The sequence below is a fragment of the Arvicanthis niloticus genome, chromosome 5, assembly GCF_011762505.2.
Source record: "Arvicanthis niloticus isolate mArvNil1 chromosome 5, mArvNil1.pat.X, whole genome shotgun sequence".
In the NCBI taxonomy this organism is placed as follows: domain Eukaryota; kingdom Metazoa; phylum Chordata; class Mammalia; order Rodentia; family Muridae; genus Arvicanthis; species Arvicanthis niloticus.
The window spans coordinates 73,088,933-73,110,100 of NC_047662.1; the positions used below are offsets into that span (position 1 = coordinate 73,088,933).

The following is a 21,168-nucleotide window of genomic DNA, read 5'->3' on the forward strand; positions in this document are numbered from 1 at the left end:
GTTTATTTCAGCAGTAGCAGGGTAGGACTAGGATAACACCAGACTGTATTTAAAAGTGCTTTCTTCTTCCCTTTTACCGGAATGCTCTGTACTATAATAAGTGTGCTGAATTGTGCTGGCCTCAGCCTAAAGCATGGGGTGATACACTCCTTTTTTTTGAAAGATATTTAGAAAAATTTGTCTCAGTGCTTGGCAACTACTCCGACAGAAAACAGATAAAAATAAGGGTAGTTTATCAGTTCTGCTGCCCTTATCATGTTTCAGGTTGAAGGCTGCTGAAATGATGAGAAACAAACAACACTAAATAGGGCTTCGTCATTATCGCTGCTTTGGGGAGCTCAGGTTCAGCATCAAAGAAAAATGCATTTGCTTTCAAAACTCAATCCTTCATTTTGAGAGGTACATTGCACTAAGGTACTGACATCTTTAAAAAAAAAAAAAAAAAAAAAAAAAAAAAAAAAAAAAAAAAAAAAAAAAGAGTAAATCTGAGAAGGCAGTAAAGTGCTGCTGCGGGAACTCAGAAATCCAAACAGAAGTCATCTGGCACACTTGTAAAAGCTCAGAGTTTTCAGCTTTTCTGTTTCTTACAGATGTAGACTGGTTTCTGAGGACTGCCATTTCTAAGCAGCTGGAGTAAAGCACAGCTTTACTCCTTCACATGGAATTCGTTTGCAGCTTGCTTTACCTTCTAAATATGCATAAATTGAGTCTCCCATGTTGGGGTTTGGGGGTATTACTTGTTGTGATCTAGGAAAAGGTCTAATATTTTTACTCTTGGCATCTTTTGGGTTGCAACTAGTTTGATCTCCTTCAATTTCTCTGGCATGAAAACTGCCAAGTGAAGTTGTTGGATAAAAACAGGCAAGGAAGCCATTGTCTTTCCTCCATACTGATCTGATCATCTGACCAAACTTGAAGATGGAGAACCTGTTGTTGCAGAAGTAGAATCTTCTGAGGAACTTTCCCTTCAGAGTACAGCGTTTGAGGTGATTATCAAGGAAGGTAGATGTGAGCAGTTGACAATTATAAGAATGTGGAAAGACCAACATAAACTAAGAGCCAGAGGTGGGCAGACTATAGTCTTGTTTTCTTTTTGATGTGGGAAAGCCATGAATATGGTCATAACTGTATTGCTTAAAAGAAAGGCTGGGTGTGAAGGTACACACTTTTAATCCCAGAACTCAAGAGGCAGAGGCAGAGAAATCTATCTGTGTTCAAGGCCAGTGTAGGGGGGTGGTTCTGATGCTTTGATCAGGAATCTGGGTGTGAATGTTGAAGGTCCTGTTCCTCAGTTTTTTCTTGATCTATCGATAGATCAATTGATAGATCCCAGGTGAGATTCCAGGTGGAGTGGCCATTGGCCACTTCTCTGACTGGGCCTTAAGTGGCAGACAGGAAATTAGAAACACAAGTAAGCTGAGAACAGATTTAGGTGCCGAGCAATGAGAAGGTAAACAGGAAACTAAATTGAGGGCAGATTTAGAGTGTTAAGGAGTAAATGGAAGGACATACTAGCAGTGGGAGGCTTACAAGAGCCCAGCCACTGAGCCGTAAGGCAGGTTGAAAGTGAGCTAATGTAATTCAACTAATTTCAACCATGGATCCAAGGGAACCAGGGCAGTGGCTGGTAGTGTGGTCCACCTGGAGCTTAAAGCAAGGTTGTGGAAACTACACACCACAAGCCAGCCTGGTCTACAAAGTGAGTTTCAGAACAGCCAGGGCACTGTTGTACAGAGAAACTCTGTCTTGAAAAACCAGAGAGAAGGGGGCAGAAGAAATGATCTGAAGTTGTTTTAGTTAGAAATAACAGGAGGAAGCTAGAACAGTCCAAAGGAATAGATTAAAGCAAAGTTTTAAATGCCAAATCACAACTGACACAGAAGTGATTTTCACCATTTTCCCAGAATTTCATTGCTTTTGTCCTTGTTGTCTTCAGTGACAGAACTGAAAAAAATAAATCACCTGTAAAAGAACTCCTTTTTCCTTTGTTTGTAGAAACCTTGATAAGTTTAATTTAGCCTTAAGACTTACTGGATAATTAGATTCACTAATGGCTAGAGCTATTATCATTATCAAATGTAATAAAAATGAAAAATACACAAAAATTTGAAAAAGGTTTATGTGACATCCTCAAGGTCACATTGTGACCTGGAATGGAAAAGTACTTTATATTTCATAGACTTGCTATAAGATAGGCATATACTGAATTCTTCACTGAAATCCTTTACTCCAGAAAAATGAGATCACATAAATTCTAAGGCAGCCAGTATCTTCCCTTTCTTCCCCATAAACAATAATAACCAGTGAATAGTTTGCTGTGTTTTGTGGAGCAAAAACATATATTGTTCAAGTCAGAGACTCCCTTTCATCTCTTCTCATAATTTTTCATTTAGACTCAAGTGGATATTGGATTTGTTTTTGTTTGTTTGTTTGTTTGTTTGTTTGTTTTTTTACTTTTGTGTGTTTGGGGAGTAATATCATTACTATAAAAAACTGTCAACTCTTTGGACTTGGAATTATTCTTCTTAATTTCCTGATACTATGCAGTACCTTCCTGCAATGCTGTAGAATACCATGTCATCTAGACATTTGACTAGTGCCAGATTGGGGTTAAGAACATGTTCTTGCTAAAACTATAGTCAATTTAATGTATAGTCTTAGATAGATTTGTAGTGTATTTTTCTCTAAGAAGAGGTGTATTCACCAGTGTTCCTTAGACATTGTGCCAAATTAGAATGAAAAGATTATAGCATTCTACATTCCCCAAAGGCTTTTTGCAGGACCTATCAATGTCATGCTATTTTGTGAACTTAAAACTTACGTTCAGTGGCCTTTGGCAAAGGCCATAAAGCCGTATGCAACTTTAAATTAGGGCTTGTGTGGAAATTTATGGTCTGCAAACAACAGGTTCTTGTGTGACCAATAATTAAATAATTTTAAAAAATTTCCTTACTATCTTGTAGACACATGACACTAGAGAGACTGCTAATTTATATAGGAATGGACCTGGTCCTTATCAGACTCATTCTTCATATAGTTTGGGCTGAGACTTTATACAGACCTTTAAGGTGTATACTGATCCATGAAAATTTTCACATGGAGCTCATAGAAGGAGCAGTATGATTTGAAGCCACCTCTCTTGCTGGTCTATCACATCAATCCTCATCCTTCAAGTCCCATTTCTAATTCATACCAACAATCCTTTCTTTTCTTGTATTTATGGAAATCACTACTTTTTTGATAGGCTTCAGAATCTTCAATAATAAGAAAAAATTTATCATATTGTCCTATATCCTACATGACTTAGCAAACTACTTCATTGTTTATTGACTGATGAAATAGATTTGCAATTGTACAAAAAATAAAAATAAAAACAGACAGATGCGAACAGACAGTGGCATGTCATAAATGAAGACATTCTGCTACCGGAAGTCTATAATGACTAATCTTATTTGTCAATTTGGCATGTTAGAACAGGGGACCTCAGGTAAATTATTGCTTGTATCCGATGGCCTGTGGGTATATTTGTGGGACATGTTTCTTAATCACTAGTTGATGTAAGAGGAAGGATGTAACACACTTTAGGCACTACTATCCTAAGGGCCTGGGCTATATAACAAATCCTGGGATCAAGAAAGTAAGCTGCATTCCTCCATTGGTTTCTGCATTAAGCTCTGGGGTCTTATCTTGGTTCCCACAATGAATGACTGTAAGCTATAAGCTAAAATAAACCAGTCCTTTCCAAGTTAACTTTGGTCATGGTGTTTATCAAAGCAACAGAAAATAAACTAGAACAGAGCCTAAGTTAGTAATATGTACCTCTTCCTGCTGAGTGAATATTTACTGTGAGGCAAATATACATAGTTAAAAGAAGGCATTTTGGATTGATCCATTCTGAATGTATAATATACTCAGCTTGTAAGATTAGATCAAAAGAAACATAAGGCTTACCTTGACAGTGTAAGAACATAGGCATGCTATGCTCTTAGCATCTTCTCCCATAGTAGAAGATGTACATTGTTTTAAGCCCCTGCCTTTGTAAGCCAGTTCCTCTATGAGCCTGTCTCCTTGCAGTAGCAGACCTTGCCACTCAACTCATTACAACTTGTCTCTTTCATGTCCTTTTCTTTCAGTCTGGTTCTTCAAACTGGAAAACTGACCCATAAGTCCACATGTAATGGAGTTTAGAAATTGCTTTCAATTTCTTTGTTTAACAAAGATTGAGGCTTTCATTTTCCCATGGAGAATGCTTGAATTTCACCAAAAGTTTTCAAATACATTTAATGCTGAAAAAAAAAAAAAAAAAAAAAAAAAACCAGAAGGGAGAATTTCCCAAATGATTGTTACTTATTAAGAATTTCTCTCTTAACACTGCCCTGCATTATTTTTATGGTGCAACAACATTTTAATTAATATAGAATATAGTAATTTTATATATCACACTAGGCTAGTTTTAAATTTTCCTTACAGAATTTTACAAGAGATACATGAGTTATTAATAGATACTGTTTTATTTTCTTTTTTATTATAAATTCAACTAAAAAAATCAACCTGAGATTGCTTGGCTTAAAAAGCCTAACTAGATGTTTCTGTTCATGCTTTGAAATAAGGTCTTTTGTATTCCAGGCTAGCCTCAAACTTACTATGCTTACTTTGAATTCCTGATCTTCCTGCCTTCAGTTTTCAAGTGCTAGGATTACAGGCATGAACTACAACATGTACTCTCTAATTAGATGTTAACCAATAATGTTAAAAATCTGAAGATAAAAGCCTAATTAATGTTTATGTCTTTTCTATACTTTAAAAGTAATACCTATATTGTGTGATATGACCAAAGATGGAAGTTAAGATTTAGCATCTCTATATTCTGAAATGAAATGAACCTTACTCAGTATATTGTTACACACATGTAAGTAACTGATGCTTTAGTATTTTTCACTCCAGAGTGACTGAGAAATTCTTGTAATTGCTATTCAAATCAAATTTATAAGTTTGAGATCTGATTAATGAAATAAATAAAGCTTTTCTTATGTGTTAGTTTCTTGCTAAGTTTATGTGGATCTTTTCCTCCCTCTGTTTGTCTTTCAGTGCGGGTGTTGGCAGAACTGGCTGTTTCATTGTAATAGATGCCATGTTAGAAAGAATAAAGCATGAAAAAACTGTAGATATTTATGGCCATGTAACTTTAATGAGAGCCCAGAGGAATTACATGGTGCAAACAGAAGATCAGTACATCTTTATCCATGATGCACTGTTAGAAGCAGTGACATGTGGAAATACCGAAGTGCCAGCTAGAAACTTGTATGCCTACATTCAGAAGCTGACACAAATAGAAACAGGGGAGAATGTCACCGGAATGGAGCTCGAATTTAAGGTAAGACATTGGCTATGATGTAGTTACTTGCCAGTAAGTCATTTTATCTTTGATATTGGCTTCATGTCATTATCTTTCAAATTTTGAAGTGCAAGTTTCCCTTGACCTTCTCCTCCGGTATCAGATTTATATAAAGCACTCTCCTCCTCCTTCTTCTTCTCCTTCTCCTTTTCTTTTTCCTCCTTCTCCTCTGTCTCTCTCCTTCTCCTTGTCTTTCTCCTTCTCATTCTCTCTCCTCCTTCTCCTGCTCCTTTCCCTTCTTCTTCTCCTGCTCCTGCTCATTCTCCTCCTTCTTTCCTCCCTTCTCTCCTCCCTTCCCTCCCTCCCTCCCTCCCTCCCTCCCTCCCTCCCTCCCTCCCTTTCTCCCTCCTTCCTTCCTTCCTTTCTTTTTTTTCTCTTCCCTCTCCTCTTCTTTTTTTTTGTCTCTTCAATTTTTTGTTCCCTTACAATAACTGGGTCCATAGTGTTCTCATTTAAATTCAGAAATCATGTTCTCAAAATGCAATGTTTATAATATTCTGTAGGCTATATGAAATAATTCGCTAACAGGAAATACATGTTGAATATTTGCTATCAAGTAAACAGAAGATTGATATTTAAAACAGGCATCTTAGGTACATTGCATTCAAATCATTGGCTAAAATTACCTTTGTGATTTTTTTTTTCTTTTTAAATTCAACAGCGTCTAGCCAGCTCAAAAGCTCACACCTCAAGATTCATCAGTGCCAATCTTCCATGTAATAAATTCAAAAACCGCCTTGTTAATATTATGCCATATGAGTCCACAAGGGTGTGCCTGCAGCCTATCCGAGGAGTTGAAGGCTCTGATTACATCAATGCCAGTTTCCTTGATGGATATAGGTATCTACCCTCACTCCCTTGACAGTCCAATGCCTTGATATTTGCATGTGCCGTAGATTTATAACCACAAAGAATTTCATCTCAATTTAATGCCATTTTCTTTCTGAATACATCATCATTTAATTCCATGGTGGTGATGGCTTATTTATGTATTTACTTTTAGATAGAATTAAGCATTAGTAATAATATTTTTATTGTATATAAGAGTGGGGTAGTGTGTTTGTGTGGTATATGTACATGCTTGTTTGGGTGTGTGCATGTAAGTGGGTATGATGTATGTGTGTGAATACCAGAGATCAGCATTACATGTCTCCCTCAGTTGCTTTCCACCTTATTTTTTAAGAAGTGCCTGTCACTGGACCTAGAGCTTATCCCTTCAGCTGAATTGGCTGGCGAATAAGATCTAGAAATCTACCTGATGCCTACCTACCATCTCCCTTCTAGGACTCTGTATGATTGCTAAGGATCTGAACAGCATATCCTTTACCAACAGAACCATCTCCTCAGCTTCTGACTATTACTCCTTTTAATCTGACCTTGTAACCTAGTCTTTCAGAAACCATTTAGATCTGGAAGTTGATAAGGAAGCTATTTAGTGCCATTTTTCATCAACCCAATAGATTATGCGAGGATTATTTCTAGAAAACGAAGTCACACAACTAAGCATTTAATTGATTCATATAACACGTGAAATTGAGCTAGTAGCATTGCACTAAATTTAAATAACAATGGTAAAGACATACATAGTGATATTAACAGCATAATTGATTTTACAAAGTTCCCAGTATGTACTAAATAATCTTATTGATGATGCATCCTAATGGGAAGCCCCTGCAATTGAATTAATGATATAAGTAGGACTAGTATCAACAATTCACAAATCAATTTGTGCATCTCTTCAAAATACTTTATCATTTTCTCTTCATTCTCTCTACACAGACAACAGAAAGCCTACATTGCTACCCAGGGACCCTTAGCAGAGACGACTGAAGACTTCTGGCGAATGCTTTGGGAACACAATTCCACCATTGTTGTGATGCTCACCAAGCTGAGAGAAATGGGCAGAGTAAGTATGTTACCCAATTTGGAAAACTACATCAAACTTATTAATTTACATGTTTTTGAATAATTCAGTACTATGGCTGCAGAGACATGCAATAGTAGAGACAAATGAGTCAGTCAGTGGTACCTAATGAATAACATTTGACATATGCTTGTTACTTTTTGTCTGAATAGGTTACAGTTATATGACCAAATGGACCATCATATCCTCATGTAAAGAAACTTGAATTCTTGTCTTTCATTCTTAAGCCAAACTGTATTTCTCTTGTCCATGAAACATGGTTCTAGAAAGCTACATAATATTTCAACAGTTATAGTAGCAAATTAGATTTTAAGAATGTTCTGAAGTTCATATCAAGTAGCATCAGAGAGATACTTGGAGTGCCACCACCTGGACAGCACCTGAAATCAGGTTTGCTGTGCCCTTGGACATAGTCTCATTCTGTCTGTTTTTATAAATTACATGATAGACTCATAGCTAAACCCAACTCTTAGAGCTCATTTAGAAAGCGAGAGATATAAAGCTAAGAAGTTATCTACCTTGCCTTAATCTGCCTGCTAATTTTGTAAGAACTGCTGGGACCCCAGATTCCTCAATTAACAGATAATATTGAACTGGGTCATCTCAGGCTTCTTTTTGCTTTGTCCTCCATGATTTCCTAATTATAAACCACAGTGGTATAAAAACAAGTGTGCTGATGTAAGACGGTACCAATAGCATTGCCCAAGGAATTATATAGTTATTTAAATAATTTATAAAATAAAAGATAACTACCAGTTTAAGCACTCAGTTCAACTGGTATTTAATAAGCAGCTATGATTTGCCAGACTTTGTGCTGGATTTTTTGGAAAAAAATTACAGCAGGTAGTTTGCCTGTCTTCAGGAGAGAGATTCAAAAGAGTAGATATATGTATGTGAAATCGCCTTGAATTTGAGAATTTCATTAACAGAAGAACAAATGTAGATAAGCAAAACTTTTTTTACACCTTATAGAGTTTAACATTAATCTTTCCTTATAGGAGAAATGTCACCAGTACTGGCCGGCTGAACGATCTGCAAGATACCAGTATTTTGTTGTCGATCCCATGGCTGAATACAACATGCCACAGTATATCCTGAGAGAATTCAAGGTCACGGATGCCAGGGTAAGTTCAGCTCACCATTAGCTAGAAATTAGGTCTAAGTATGCTCCACTGGGAGAAACATTTGCCTATAACCATTCTCATAAGGAAAAGAAATCATGCATTATAGATGACTTTAAAGGAAAGGAATCTGTAATACTCTCTCATCTGGGAAGTGTTTTCATAAGCTCAGGCTTGGCTTCCTTTCAAATGTAACACCTGGAAGCCCAGCTTTGGGAATGCAGGGAGAGCTTGTGTTGGGAAGCATTTACTGATTGGTTGGCTGCACTTAAGTTCACCTTCTCAGCACATTTCTCATTGGAGAGCTTTTGATTTCTTCATTACTTAAGGCTCTAAATATGTTGTTGTTTTTACAGTTCTTGAGGTCATATGGGCTTGTAGGTTAATTTGGTATGACTTTAAAACTGCAGAGCAATTGGCATTCCTTGAAAGGTTCTGACAAGCCTTGCACATTCTAATTTGATTCCTGGCATCGTCTGTTCCTCCATGTGCTAATGTGTCTGTCCATGAGAGCTGTGAACTCACAATCCTGGTTGGCTAATTTTCATTTGCGTTTCTCACAAAGATTGCTGAGTGCAAGGCTTAGCCCTAATGTAAGTGGTTCTACACATAAACTTTAATATCTTTGCCATTAGCCACTCTTAAACCATGATTGCAAACACATCTTAGGGAGATTGGGTCACTTCAAAGCCCTGCTTTAGGTTTACAACAGTCATAGTGAGTGGGTTAAACTAAAATTCCAGGGGATAATATGTAGTTAGTTGATCAATTAATGGTTTTTTTTTTTTTTTTTTTGTTTTTTTTTTTTTTTTTTTTCTGGAAAGCACCTTTCTCTAAGTTCATATTTGTAGATTGTCTACTAATTTCCAAATCCTAGCCCTGGCTATGACACAGACAGAGGAGACAGAGACAGAATATGATTCACAGGACAGTTGGCCCAGGTGACAGACTTGTTAATCCTAGAAAGTGGTATATCAAATACTCTGAATGTGACTACATCAAGGCAGCCATCATGATCCAAGATCTCATTTTTAATTGTCCAAGTAAGCACCCCCTGTTGCTTGCTACTATCCCTTCAGTATGAGTGAAAAACCTACGTTCCTTAAAATTAAACTTCCTAGCTATTTCTGGTAATAGAAAAGAGAGTACAGATTTAACCCATGAGGAACACATTTAACCTAGCTCCAAGTTAAACCTAGTGACATTGAGAAAAGAAAGACGGGAATAGGAACGTTGAGAATACAGAATTGTTAAGCAACTAATCTTTAAACAATCCAATGATCTCTCTCCAAATAGTAAATGTTTATGCACCTGACCCATTTTTAAAGTTACAAGTGACTAAGGTAAAAAAAAAAAAAAAATGAAATCCCCAGTACACTCAGGAAAACTGCCATGTGCAGTTTTTGACTTTCCTCCCTTTACCCTCCAAAAACTTTCCCAGAAAAAGAGGGAAATAAACCCACCTTTTCTATACTAAACATCTGGGAGTTACTGACTAGGCCAAATACTTCTATGTTCCTCTGTACTCTCATGTAATTTTTGTTCTTCTGTTCTTCTACTCTCAAGCATCTATTCTGCATCACCCGGGTTTTTTATGTGAGTTAAACCATACTCCTGTGTTTTTCAATTTGCCTGGGATTGAGTTATCTCTATAAATCTTACAAATATGCATACCTGGTGCCATAAGAATCTTAGTAGGAAAGATTAGTTCTCAAGTATGTGAAGCAGGAAGCCACTGGGAGTGGGATCAATCTCAGTAACCATGGGTAAAGTTATGTGCTACCCTGATGAGTCAGAGCAGGAATTCCCAAAAGAATCCGAAGTAATCCATGACCTTCTCTTATCAGTGTGGAACTTCTTGAAAAGTTCTATATACTCTCTTTAGAAAAAAAAGTTAATAGAAATACCAGGTAAATGCTTCAGATATCCACCATTAATTTAGTACTTGTGGAAGTTGCCTTGTGTACAAAACATTATATTAAAAGAAGTACACCTATTTTTTGGATTATCATATTTTAGATAGGGCTTGTTTTCTTAGAATTTTGGAGTTATCTTTGTATATTACTTAATTCCTGAAGCCAGTCAGGAAGAAACCACTGATTAAAAGGAGGTGGGGGGAGCCCAGCAGTGATGGCACACGCCTTTAATCCCAGCACTTGGGAGGCAGAGGCAGGCAGATTTCTGAGTTCAAGGCCAGCCTGGTCTACAGAGTGAGTTCCAGGACAGCCAGAGCTACACAGAGAAACCCTGTCTGGGGGGTGCGGGGGGAGGAGGGGGAGCAGTAGTACAATACTTGCAAATAATCGCCTTGATTCTGTATACCTTTTACTGTTTCTGTGATAAAACTGACCAAAAGCAAGTTGAAAGTAAAGATTTATTCGGTTACAGGTTCATCATCAAGGGAAGCCAGGGAAAGAGTTCAAAGCAGGAACATAGAGGCAGGAACTGAAGCAGAGACCATAGAGGAACACTGCTTGCTATGTTGCTCTCCCATGTCTCTCTTACTCCTCTCGATTTCCTGTAGCTGCCAGGAGCACCCATCTAGGGGTGGCACTGCCACTGTTGGCTGCACCCTCCCATATCACTAATCAAGGAAATGCTCACTGATGTGCACACAGGACAGTCTGATGGAAACAATTCTCTAATTGAGGGTTTTTCTCCCACAGACTCTGGTTTGTGTCAGGTTGACAAAAACAATCTGGCACACTGCCCGTAAGCTGGAATTTAAACATCACTCCATGGTTTATGCTGTGTCTCACACATGGCTTGAAAATATGAACCTCACAGACATGTTAGAGTAGCCAAGTGAACAACTACCTGGTTTATGTTAGATCCTTTACATGTTACCACTTGTCATTTATGGTACTAGAAATATGCATGGCTGATATGACAACATAATTGTGACAGCAGCAAGTCTCTGATCTAGGTGATATGCCTGCATACTTCCTTCATACTCCTTCTGTGATGACGTCGTTAGATTGAATATAAGATGTGAAGGGAAATGAGTGTGTGTGTGTGGGGGGTGCATTTGATTATCTCAAACTTTGAAGCTCATAAGTGCTTCTGAAGAGGATAACTCAAATAGATTTGTATTTCAATATATATTAATGTTGACAGTGTAGGCAGTAGATAAGTCACACACATAACTAAATTTCCACTGGACACATTCCTAACTTTTCTTCTCGTTTCATTTTTTGGGGAAAAAAATCATGAATGTGTTTGTGGTCTTTGTACTTGCTGAATCCCCCTGGCATGCTGCTTCATGGCTGGTTATGTGGCTTCCCCTCTAAAGGACGGCCAGTCCCGAACAGTGAGGCAGTTCCAGTTCACTGACTGGCCAGAACAAGGAGTGCCAAAGTCTGGAGAAGGATTTATTGACTTCATCGGCCAAGTTCATAAAACAAAGGAACAGTTTGGCCAAGATGGGCCCATTTCGGTGCATTGCAGGTGAGCAGAGAGTCACTAATACTAACTGGATATTTATAATGCTTGTTAGCTTTGAAAACAGGCTTTCTTTATTCACGTTGTATACAAGCATGTTATGGTACATCTGTATAATTGAAATTTGTTTTCAAAATGTTCTATGAGACATAATATAAATATATGTTTAATTTTTCCATAAAATGAAAAAATAAATAGAAGAATGTTTTTATCCCCCAAAATGATTCCTTGTAGAAAAAAAGAAAAAAGCAATTTTATGTTGCCAGGAATTGTTGGTGTGTCCCTAGCAATAATGTGTAATACTAATCCCTTTCGGTGTTTGCTTTCTTTTTATGTAACTGCACTTACAACTGCCTTTCTGTATCTTTTCCTTTTGTCTCTTGAAAGAACTGTGAATAGCTGCCAAGCCTTAATAGCAATACTAATTCTTTCAAGTCAATAGTGATTAGTATGGTGCCTCAGTTCAAAATGCAATTTGCTTGAAAATTGTTGCTATATCAGAAAATGAAGCACCTTCAATTTAATTATTTTCAACAGTTTCTAGAGCATTTTATAAGTTAAGTCACTGAAGTTAATAGAAATCCTAAGTGAATGCCTTTGACATCCACCATAAATTTAGTGCATTTGGAAGCTGTTGTATGTGCCAAACATAGTAAAGGGAATTTACCTTTTTTTTTTTTTTTTTTTTTTTTTTTTTTAAATACGGTGTATCAGGATTCTAAAAGTTTGATGTTTCAGGTTTCAATATGTTTACAGTCAAAGTCTTAACATTTATGTTTAAAATGTCTAGTGCTTTAAAAACTTATTGTTATCCTAGGAAGGAAGATCTCAAACTAGAGAAATTAGACAATAGACTTTGGGATACAAGCTCTTGTCCCAGATCTATATTTTTATGAAGGCATATAACAGTGATCTTCCATTTTCTCTGCAGGTCTCTGTGATTTTTTTCTAGCACTGCATTTTTTCTCAGACTTGGAAGCATTTGCATTATGTTGCCCAAATCCCTTGCTGTAGATAGGAAGTGATGTGCAGTCTCTAGTATTTAAAGTTGGTGTTATAAACTAGAGTTGAAACACAGTAGGTTATTTTTTTAAAACCTAGCATATAATTTTTTCTGCTAATTCAGACATCTATTTTTTTCATTTTGAATGCTTTGAAATAGCACTTATTTCTAGCCTATCGAACTAACATAGTAAGATTCAATAAATTTAGAAGTTAATGAAGCAGGTGCCTGTTCTTTTCTCAAAAATTCTTAATAGAGATCCAGAAGTACTGTTTTTGGTTATATTGATTAATCAAGTCAAAGAAAGATACACCCTAGAATATCTAGATGATTCAACAATCAGAGTCTCTCATGAGTGTGAGATATTCAGGGGTGGAGGGCCATTCAAGATCCCTTGAATGTTGTTGGGAGTGAATATGTCCAACTCCTTTTTAACAACTGCTCATTGGTTTAAAGCCTTACTTAGCACTTTTCCTTAGATTCATGAGAAAGTGCAGTTTGTAAAAGCACATGCTATTTATATATGCCTGTCAGCTACATCCCAGAGTAAATGAATCCATCTATTTTCAACAGCCTGTGCCCAAACGTTATATACAACATTTAATTAAGATCCATAAACATAGGGATTTTTTTCAGCAATGTTCTTGTTACCTAAACCCACAGACATCACTTTTTAAGAATACAAAAGCTGTCAGTTAGTTTTCTTCCTTGCTGTTGTGAAGATTCTGGAATTATCTTAAAATACAAAAGAAACAGAAAGACATTCAAAACCTTGCTGAAATGGCAGAAAGAAACTTAGGATATTTTAGCAGCTGCTCACCCAAAAATAAGAAATTCAGTGTAGTGCTCACTGGCTCATAGCTGTACTGTCAAAGAGCCTTTTGAGAATCTGTTGAAAGTTATATCTTTCCTGGAACTGGGGTATAATTTGATATTTCTATAATCAGTACATATTGGATCCTCATAGTTTCCCAAAGGCTAAGAAGAAACCTTCCCATAATAGAAGTCTACTGTAGAATCTATAGTTTCATATCCCAATATCAATACTGTTGATATCAGTCTGCATGCCTTTTTACATAAGGTGTTACCTGTTTAGATGAGGTTATAACCTTCACAGATTATGTTATTAATATACTAGAAAAGAGGACTCTGCATGATATGTTCTGCCTTATCCTAATTTACTTCATACTGTACATAGAGTCAAGGTCTTCAGTTTTAGAGTTTAGATGAAGAGTACAATCCTGTGCTTGATCTGTTTATACTTTTACCTATTGATTTTATAGTATTATTTCTTGATCTTTCCAACTAAAGTTCCACAGTGTTTCAGAAATGCAATCGACTTTATAAGACCCAATCTTATTACATATACCCAATCAATTACATATTCTTGCATGTTATAGCAACAAATTACCTGGAAAACACATAATAAAAGCATTCACACTTTATCCTTAACATGCTTGTGGAGAAACTGGGAATGTAGAAGCTTGTAGAAGAAAGTCTATCGAGCAAGACTATGAACACGTTACTCACACTGTGTTTGTTCTTATGGCAGTGCGGGCGTTGGAAGAACCGGAGTCTTCATAACATTGAGTATTGTGTTGGAAAGAATGAGATATGAAGGGGTTGTAGATATCTTCCAGACAGTCAAAATGTTAAGAACACAACGACCAGCCATGGTACAAACAGAGGTAAGAAGAAAATTTTGTGTTCTCTTCTAAAAACCTAAATCCTCTCTGGGTCCCAAATGTATTTGCAAAATACAGACGTGCACTATGGGAAAAGCAGCCTAGTATTTTAAAACCAAGTCTCCCAACTCTTTAAATGTGGAGACAATTCCAAAACCTTCAACCTGTTATGGAGATTATATGAGGTTCTTTATTGGGTTGAAATAAATTAAATTGTTAGCATCTTTAACTTGTAAAATGTCTCTTTCATATGTTTGTGTGTGTGTGTGTGTGTGTGTGTGTGTGTGTGTGTGTGTGTTAATGTAAACCTTGTACCTAATTTTAGATAGATATATAAAAAGCCAAATGTCTGGTAGAGAATATTCTCTCAGCAACTTTTACTTTTCTGTTTTCTGTCTCTTTGCTCACAGAGACACCAGGTACTAGTGTTTCATTTTACATGACTAGCCATATTAAATATTTGGAACTTAGAAATGGCCTGTTTTCTGTTCACTAATTAATATGTACATTTCTCAGTATAAGTTCATTCTCTACTTAGAGAATCAGAGTAGTACTTATGCTCCTCAAATAGCTATCAAATTATACAATGTGTATGTATTCTTTGATTTCAAAATACTGCAAGCATTTGGCTTGTAATACTTAAAACATTATGTCAGCCTGACAAACATAATGGGTGTTGGGGTGACAGAGGGAAATTGGACATTTAAAAAGCCTTAACACTTAGCCAAGCAACTTACTGTGACAAGACAGAAAAGCAAACTCCATTTATTTTGCATTACCATTTTTATTGTAGAAAAATGCACATTTAAGCAAAATAGAAGCTATCTACTTTCAGCCCCATTGGCTACTGAAAATAAGTTTCTTTTATGGGGAAAATCCTACTTTTTCTCATCCCTGTGGTTATCTGTAAATTGTAATTTTTCCATCTCCCCAACAGTGTTCCAATTTATTTCAATATGACAGGGCCCTTCCTTGTGTGAGAAAAGGCATGTTTCATACCTTTCTATTTTGGTGTTAGTCTTCTAGAACAGACAACTTGCAATCATACTGAATTTTAGGACAAATGTTGCAAGTACTTTGAATGCAGGCTGCCAGTCTCAGGAGTAAGAAAGCAGAAAGCTCAGGGCTCCATAAACATTTTGTATGCCTGCTGTTCTTGCACAACTACTTTTCACTTCTCTCTTAATTAAGGTTTTTATTCAACAAAACACCATGACTAAAAGCAAGTTGGGACGAAAGGGGTTTATTTGGTTTACACTACCATAGCACTGTTCATCACTGATGGAAGTCAGGACAGGAACTCAATCAGGGCAGGACCTCAAGGCAGGAGCTGATGCAAGGACCATGGAGGGATACTGCTTACTGGCTCATTCCTCATGGCTTGCTCACCCTGCTTTCTTATAGAACCCAGGACCACCAGTCAAGGGAAGAACCCACCCTCATTGGGCTGGACCCATTGATATCAATCACTAAGGGAAATGTCCTACTGGCTATTCTACAGCACAGTCTTATGGAAGCATTTTCAAAATTGAGGTCCCATCCTCTCAGATAGATGTCTTCAACTGGTATCAAGTTGACATAAAGGTCCAGCACAACTCGCTTTCTCATAGACACATAAGATCTTCTCTATCTCTGTTCCTTACATGGGACTATCATATATGCTGGTAATTCTGACTGAGTATGATGTCTGATCTGATGCTATTACTTTTTTTTAAATTTGTGTTGAGGCAAAGTACACATGCCACATGTGTGTTGGTCAGAGGACAATTTGTGCAAGTAATTTCTCTCATTCTGTCATGTGGATCCTAGGGATCAACCTCAAGTCATCAGACTTGGACACAAGTGCCCTTAACCATGGAGACATCTTGCCAACTTCATTTTTTTTTTTTTTTTTGCCGACTTTTTTTTCTATCTTTAATTCTTTTTTTTATAGTCCAGTCATTATCCCCCTCCTGTTCTGCCCCCCTATGGTTCCTCATCTCATTCCTCCTCCCCTGTTTCTAAGAGGATGTCCATACATCCCACACCCCCCACACACAAAGCCCCACATCTTGCCAGGCCTCCCCATTTCCCTTAGGACTCCTGTCTCTCAAGGGTTAGGTTCATCTTCTCTCACTGAGGCCAGACCAAGTCTTCCCATGGGGTCACCCTCTTCCTTAGCTTCTTCCAGCCTTTTCCTTATTCAACCACAGGAGTCTCCAACTTCAATCCATGGGTTGGGTGTAAGTATCTTCTTCTGTCTCAGTCACCTGCTTGTTGGGCCTCTCAGAGGTTGGAAAGCAGCCCAAAAAATTCAAATTCAGATTGCCTTTAAGGAATTTTATAATCATTTCAACTGGAAATTATCACAGATACTTAGATCATTGTGGAAGATGGTTGTGGCACATAAAAAGGACAAAAATATTCAGTGGAGTTATTTTGGCTTGGAATTAGGAGCCTGTATTGGTATTGGGCTGACTGGTGAAGTTAAAACCCCCACATGGTTAATCGTTCTTTGTTCACTGTCCATTGCTCATCGGGGCTGAATTAAAGTGGTAGTATTACTGCTGTATAAATATAATTTTTCTTTACAATGCTGGTTTTATTTCTTAATTAAAACATCTACTTTCTTCATCTCTCCCCTGTGTACCTTGTGTCCTACAGGATCAATACCAGTTCTGCTATCGAGCCGCACTAGAATACCTGGGCAGCTTTGATCACTATGCAACGTAGAAACCCCTGACCCCTTCTGGATTTTTACTACAGGCCCTTCGCTATCCATGGAGTCTCTTCTGAGCCATACGGGGCACTTGAGAAGTCCTTCTTAACTTCTAGCTAACAGCCACTTAGTGGGACTATTACAAAACAAAAAAACAAACTCTTCCAAGTGGACCAAGAATTCACAGTTTAATCATCTAACCTGAAAAATAATAACAAGAATCCTGACTTAGGAGGCATCTGAAGGATTTTATTTACAGATACCTCAAGGATTCAGAATAAAGGGAAGAAGAAATGACAGCAAAGAACTACCATCTTGTTCAGGATCACTGGATAGGGACAGAGAGAGCTTGCCTGTGGGCCTCAGTTCAGCACAAGGCATTTGCTGGTGCGGCTTCTCACATAAGGTGGACTCTGCTTCAACATCGCCACTTTCCCCATGCCACTCATACTTACATTTTAGGGGTAAGGGTGGGGATGTTTAAAAAAGAAAGTCCTTGATTTCATTTTAGTGTTGTAAAGATTCTGCTGACCTGTGCTTTATTTCTAACTGTGTAAACTTTTTTTTTTTTTTAAAAAGTATCATTCGATAAAGTAAATTTAAAATGTTATGTAATTCTTCATTTTTTTTATTTCTAAACTCTTAAGTTTTTTTAAGCTGTAGAATGAATGGATACCTGTAATATCTTGCTATAGAAATACCGAATAATTTTAAGATTTGCACATTTTTGTGCAAAATTGAATCTACAGTACCTATCTCAACAACTATTACTCACATGTCTGTTTTGTATAACTGATGCGAAAGTGTCCATTCTTTGCAAGCTTCAAGGGGAATTTTGTTTTGCTTCGTTTTCTTTTTGGAATCAACAGGGAGGCGCAAAGTATAAAGTTATTGCTAACATATATACTCATAGATATCTATATTTTAAAGGTATCTATGTATATATATATATATATACACAGTATGTCCACACAAAGATTTAACTGCCATTTAGTTCTTCTATGGTTTAGGTTTCTCGTTTTTGTTTTTCAGTATAGAAAGTGATTGTAAGCATCTTTTCCAAGGTACTTTTAATATTGCAAAACTTTAATTTGTAAAGGGAATTGAGGAGTGCAAATCATTGACTATTGAGCCTCGCCCCTGACTTTCGGGTCTTGTATTCCCCCATCTACCCAACCATGTCCACGAATACTGTTCTGTTAGCCAGGCTTCCAACAAAATTCAATATTTCTAACACTCTAGTGCAATAACAATTGTTAAATATCTAAGAGGTGTGCATGTGGGAAAGGTCAGTGCATATCCCTTTAGGAGGGAAGAATGTTGTAATATATCAGCTATCAAGTTGTTTTTTTTTTAAAAAAAAAAAAGTATATTCAATCATATATTGTCTATAGTATGTGCTATGAAATTTGCATTTATGATATGTAACAGGGGCAAAGCCAAACTCATGTTACTCTTTTCAGTCAGAAACATGTTGTGGCTGCGGCGTTCCTGGGCGGCGCTGTGCTGTTTCATTCGGTTTTAGTTCTGCATTTAGAGTGCCTTATAATTGATGCCTATTTTAATAGCATTTCTTTTTACCTTTCGGTTCTGATTTCCATTAGGTGTTCACATCTGTTTATCTTTCAATTAAAACATTATCTGTCCACCACATGTATATAAACTCTTTGAATAATATGCATTCCTAGTTTTCAGCCAAGTGGGGGATGTTAGTGACTGTACTAGCCCAAAGCACTTGGATAATCAGGGCCTCTCCTTTCCTCATCGTCACATCAGAAAGAGCAACTTGTTTCACTTCAAATTCCTTCCACATCTGCTCTGGAGCATGCAGTAACCACCAGTCTTATTTATAGAAACAACTTCAGGATATATTTGATATTCCATTAGGATTTTTCTGAAAGGGGCAATAAATTATATATATATATGTATGTATCTCCCCAAACATTTCCATAGGAAGCCATGGATGATGGCATAAGTTTGCCACATGCTATGTGGTTTTAAAGTACCCTCCACAAATATTAAGAACTCTTAAAGAGTTTTGATACAGGTATAATATTTTGGTTTAATTTTAGCTTCATGATGTTCTGCATGGAAGGGTATTTGTTTTCACATTTTCTCATCACTAGCAGAGTAAAATCCTAGAGACCAAACACTTGCAAGTATCATATTTGAGCATTTTTAAAAAAAAAAACAAAAAAACAAAAATTAAAAAAAAATGAACAAAAACAAAAAAGAGAAAAAATAGAAATATATATATATATAATACTAAAAAAGAAACTAGAAGGCTACCTCAGAATGAGACTCTCTAACCTACATCAGAACCAGATAGAATGTGCACTGTGTGAGTCTATTGTTTTTTTTTCACCTGTACCACTGAAGATTTATCCAAGTGCCAGATTGCTCAGTGCTGTAATTTTGTTTTAGTGAAACAAGGGAGGTCAGATAGGTTATTGTGTCATCTAGACATGCCATTTTGGACATGTGGGATCTAATGGAATATCATACAGCAGAATGACTGGCCATTGAGCAGTTTCTCTCTCTGAAACAAAAGCTGCCTGTATGGCAGAGAGAAAGATGACAGTAATCACCAAAAGCAATGACTGGGATGTGTCCTATAGGAGGATGAGGTGGGCATTACTCCAGAATCAGGAGCTGTTCCGAGAACTAACTCCCCACTGTCACTGATGTGCATTCCACTCTGTACTTTGCTCTATGACCATTCAAGTTTAATTTCCCAGGCAAACATCAGTATCTACCATTACCATAAACATCCGAGTTTCCAGTTATTTTCATCATCATAACCAGTACGGTGCTATTATTTACCTATGTATGTGTAGTTATGTATAATTTTGTAATTAGTTACAATGGTAAAATATCAAATATATAAAAGTGATTTGTACAGAACTTTATTTTAGCTCTTTTTTAAAAATGGTTTGCATGGTTAGACAAGGCAAGGACAGCCAGGGGAGGGAAGGGCCTCTAGGGAACTTTGCACTTTCTATACCTTTGTACTATGCACTGCCCTATTGATTCTACACCCAATAATGTTATTACTTGAACCCATCTCTAAGGAACTGCTTCAGAAGTTCATTTATGTGTCTGTGGATAACACATCACAACAGGAAAGGAAAAAATTCATAGTAGCACATACAGTTTTTTTCTTTCCTGCTGAGTTTTGGGTTAGCTTTGTTTCAGTCTTTCTTGTCATTTTAAAAATCCCCTTCCCATTTTTTTTTTCTCTTTTGGTTTTGATTTCCATTGGGTATATGGGTGCCCTGATACTCCAGCAGAGGTCAGAAGGCTACAGATCCATCCTATCCATCCGTTACATGGCTTTGCCATACAAGCTTGGAGTGTCTTTACAAAGATAACAGTTGTGTTCTTTGCTCTCGTTTTGGATGCATAGACTGAAAATTCAAAAAAAAAAAAAAAAAAAACTTGTAAAATGGCTTGTTAAAAAAATACAATTACCTCTAATTAGTAGTACGCGTAAGTGTTTTACAGAATGAAAGGCGTGCTTTTTATTTTCTTACTTCGTTACATTGGTGGCGAAAGAAGTCTGTATGAAAATCAGTTCTTTGCTGACACAGGTTCCATTTGTTACAAATGAATTCTAATAAAAATGTCAGTGTTATGCAGCCCTGGCCTTGATTTTTGTCCACTCCAAAAATGCTGCTTGCAAATTAACTAGTTATTCCACTCTTTTCTGGCTGTCTGCTTAGGTCCTATATACTGGCAGGAATTATATTTACCAAATCCCTGTTTCTCATACGTGTCTACCCTTGAGGTAAGCACTTTCTACTGCTAAGCAAACAAGTTCAGAGATATAATTTTATGTATTCACATATTCCGTCAAGAGAAATTGTTTTCTTTGATGATGGAGAACATACAGTGTCAGATC

The 21,168-nt window shown here is 36.9% G+C and overlaps 1 protein-coding gene across 33 annotated transcripts in view; it reads left to right on the top strand.

The window, feature by feature from the left end:
* Ptprd (protein tyrosine phosphatase receptor type D) overlaps positions 1-20,905 on the top strand; it is a 1,324,101-nt gene extending 1,303,196 nt beyond the window's left edge. For all 33 annotated transcript variants that reach the window (XM_076934732.1, XM_076934730.1, XM_076934744.1 and 30 more), the window contains 7 exons: positions 5,089-5,374; positions 6,057-6,235; positions 7,175-7,301; positions 8,318-8,443; positions 11,733-11,887; positions 14,437-14,572; positions 17,213-20,905. In XM_076934732.1, coding sequence (XP_076790847.1) covers positions 5,089-5,374; positions 6,057-6,235; positions 7,175-7,301; positions 8,318-8,443; positions 11,733-11,887; positions 14,437-14,572; positions 17,213-17,281 — 1,078 coding nt within the window. In that variant the 3' untranslated portion in view covers positions 17,282-20,905. The remainder of the gene's footprint in view (positions 1-5,088; positions 5,375-6,056; positions 6,236-7,174; positions 7,302-8,317; positions 8,444-11,732; positions 11,888-14,436; positions 14,573-17,212) is intronic.
* Positions 20,906-21,168: the final 263 nt, after the last annotated feature.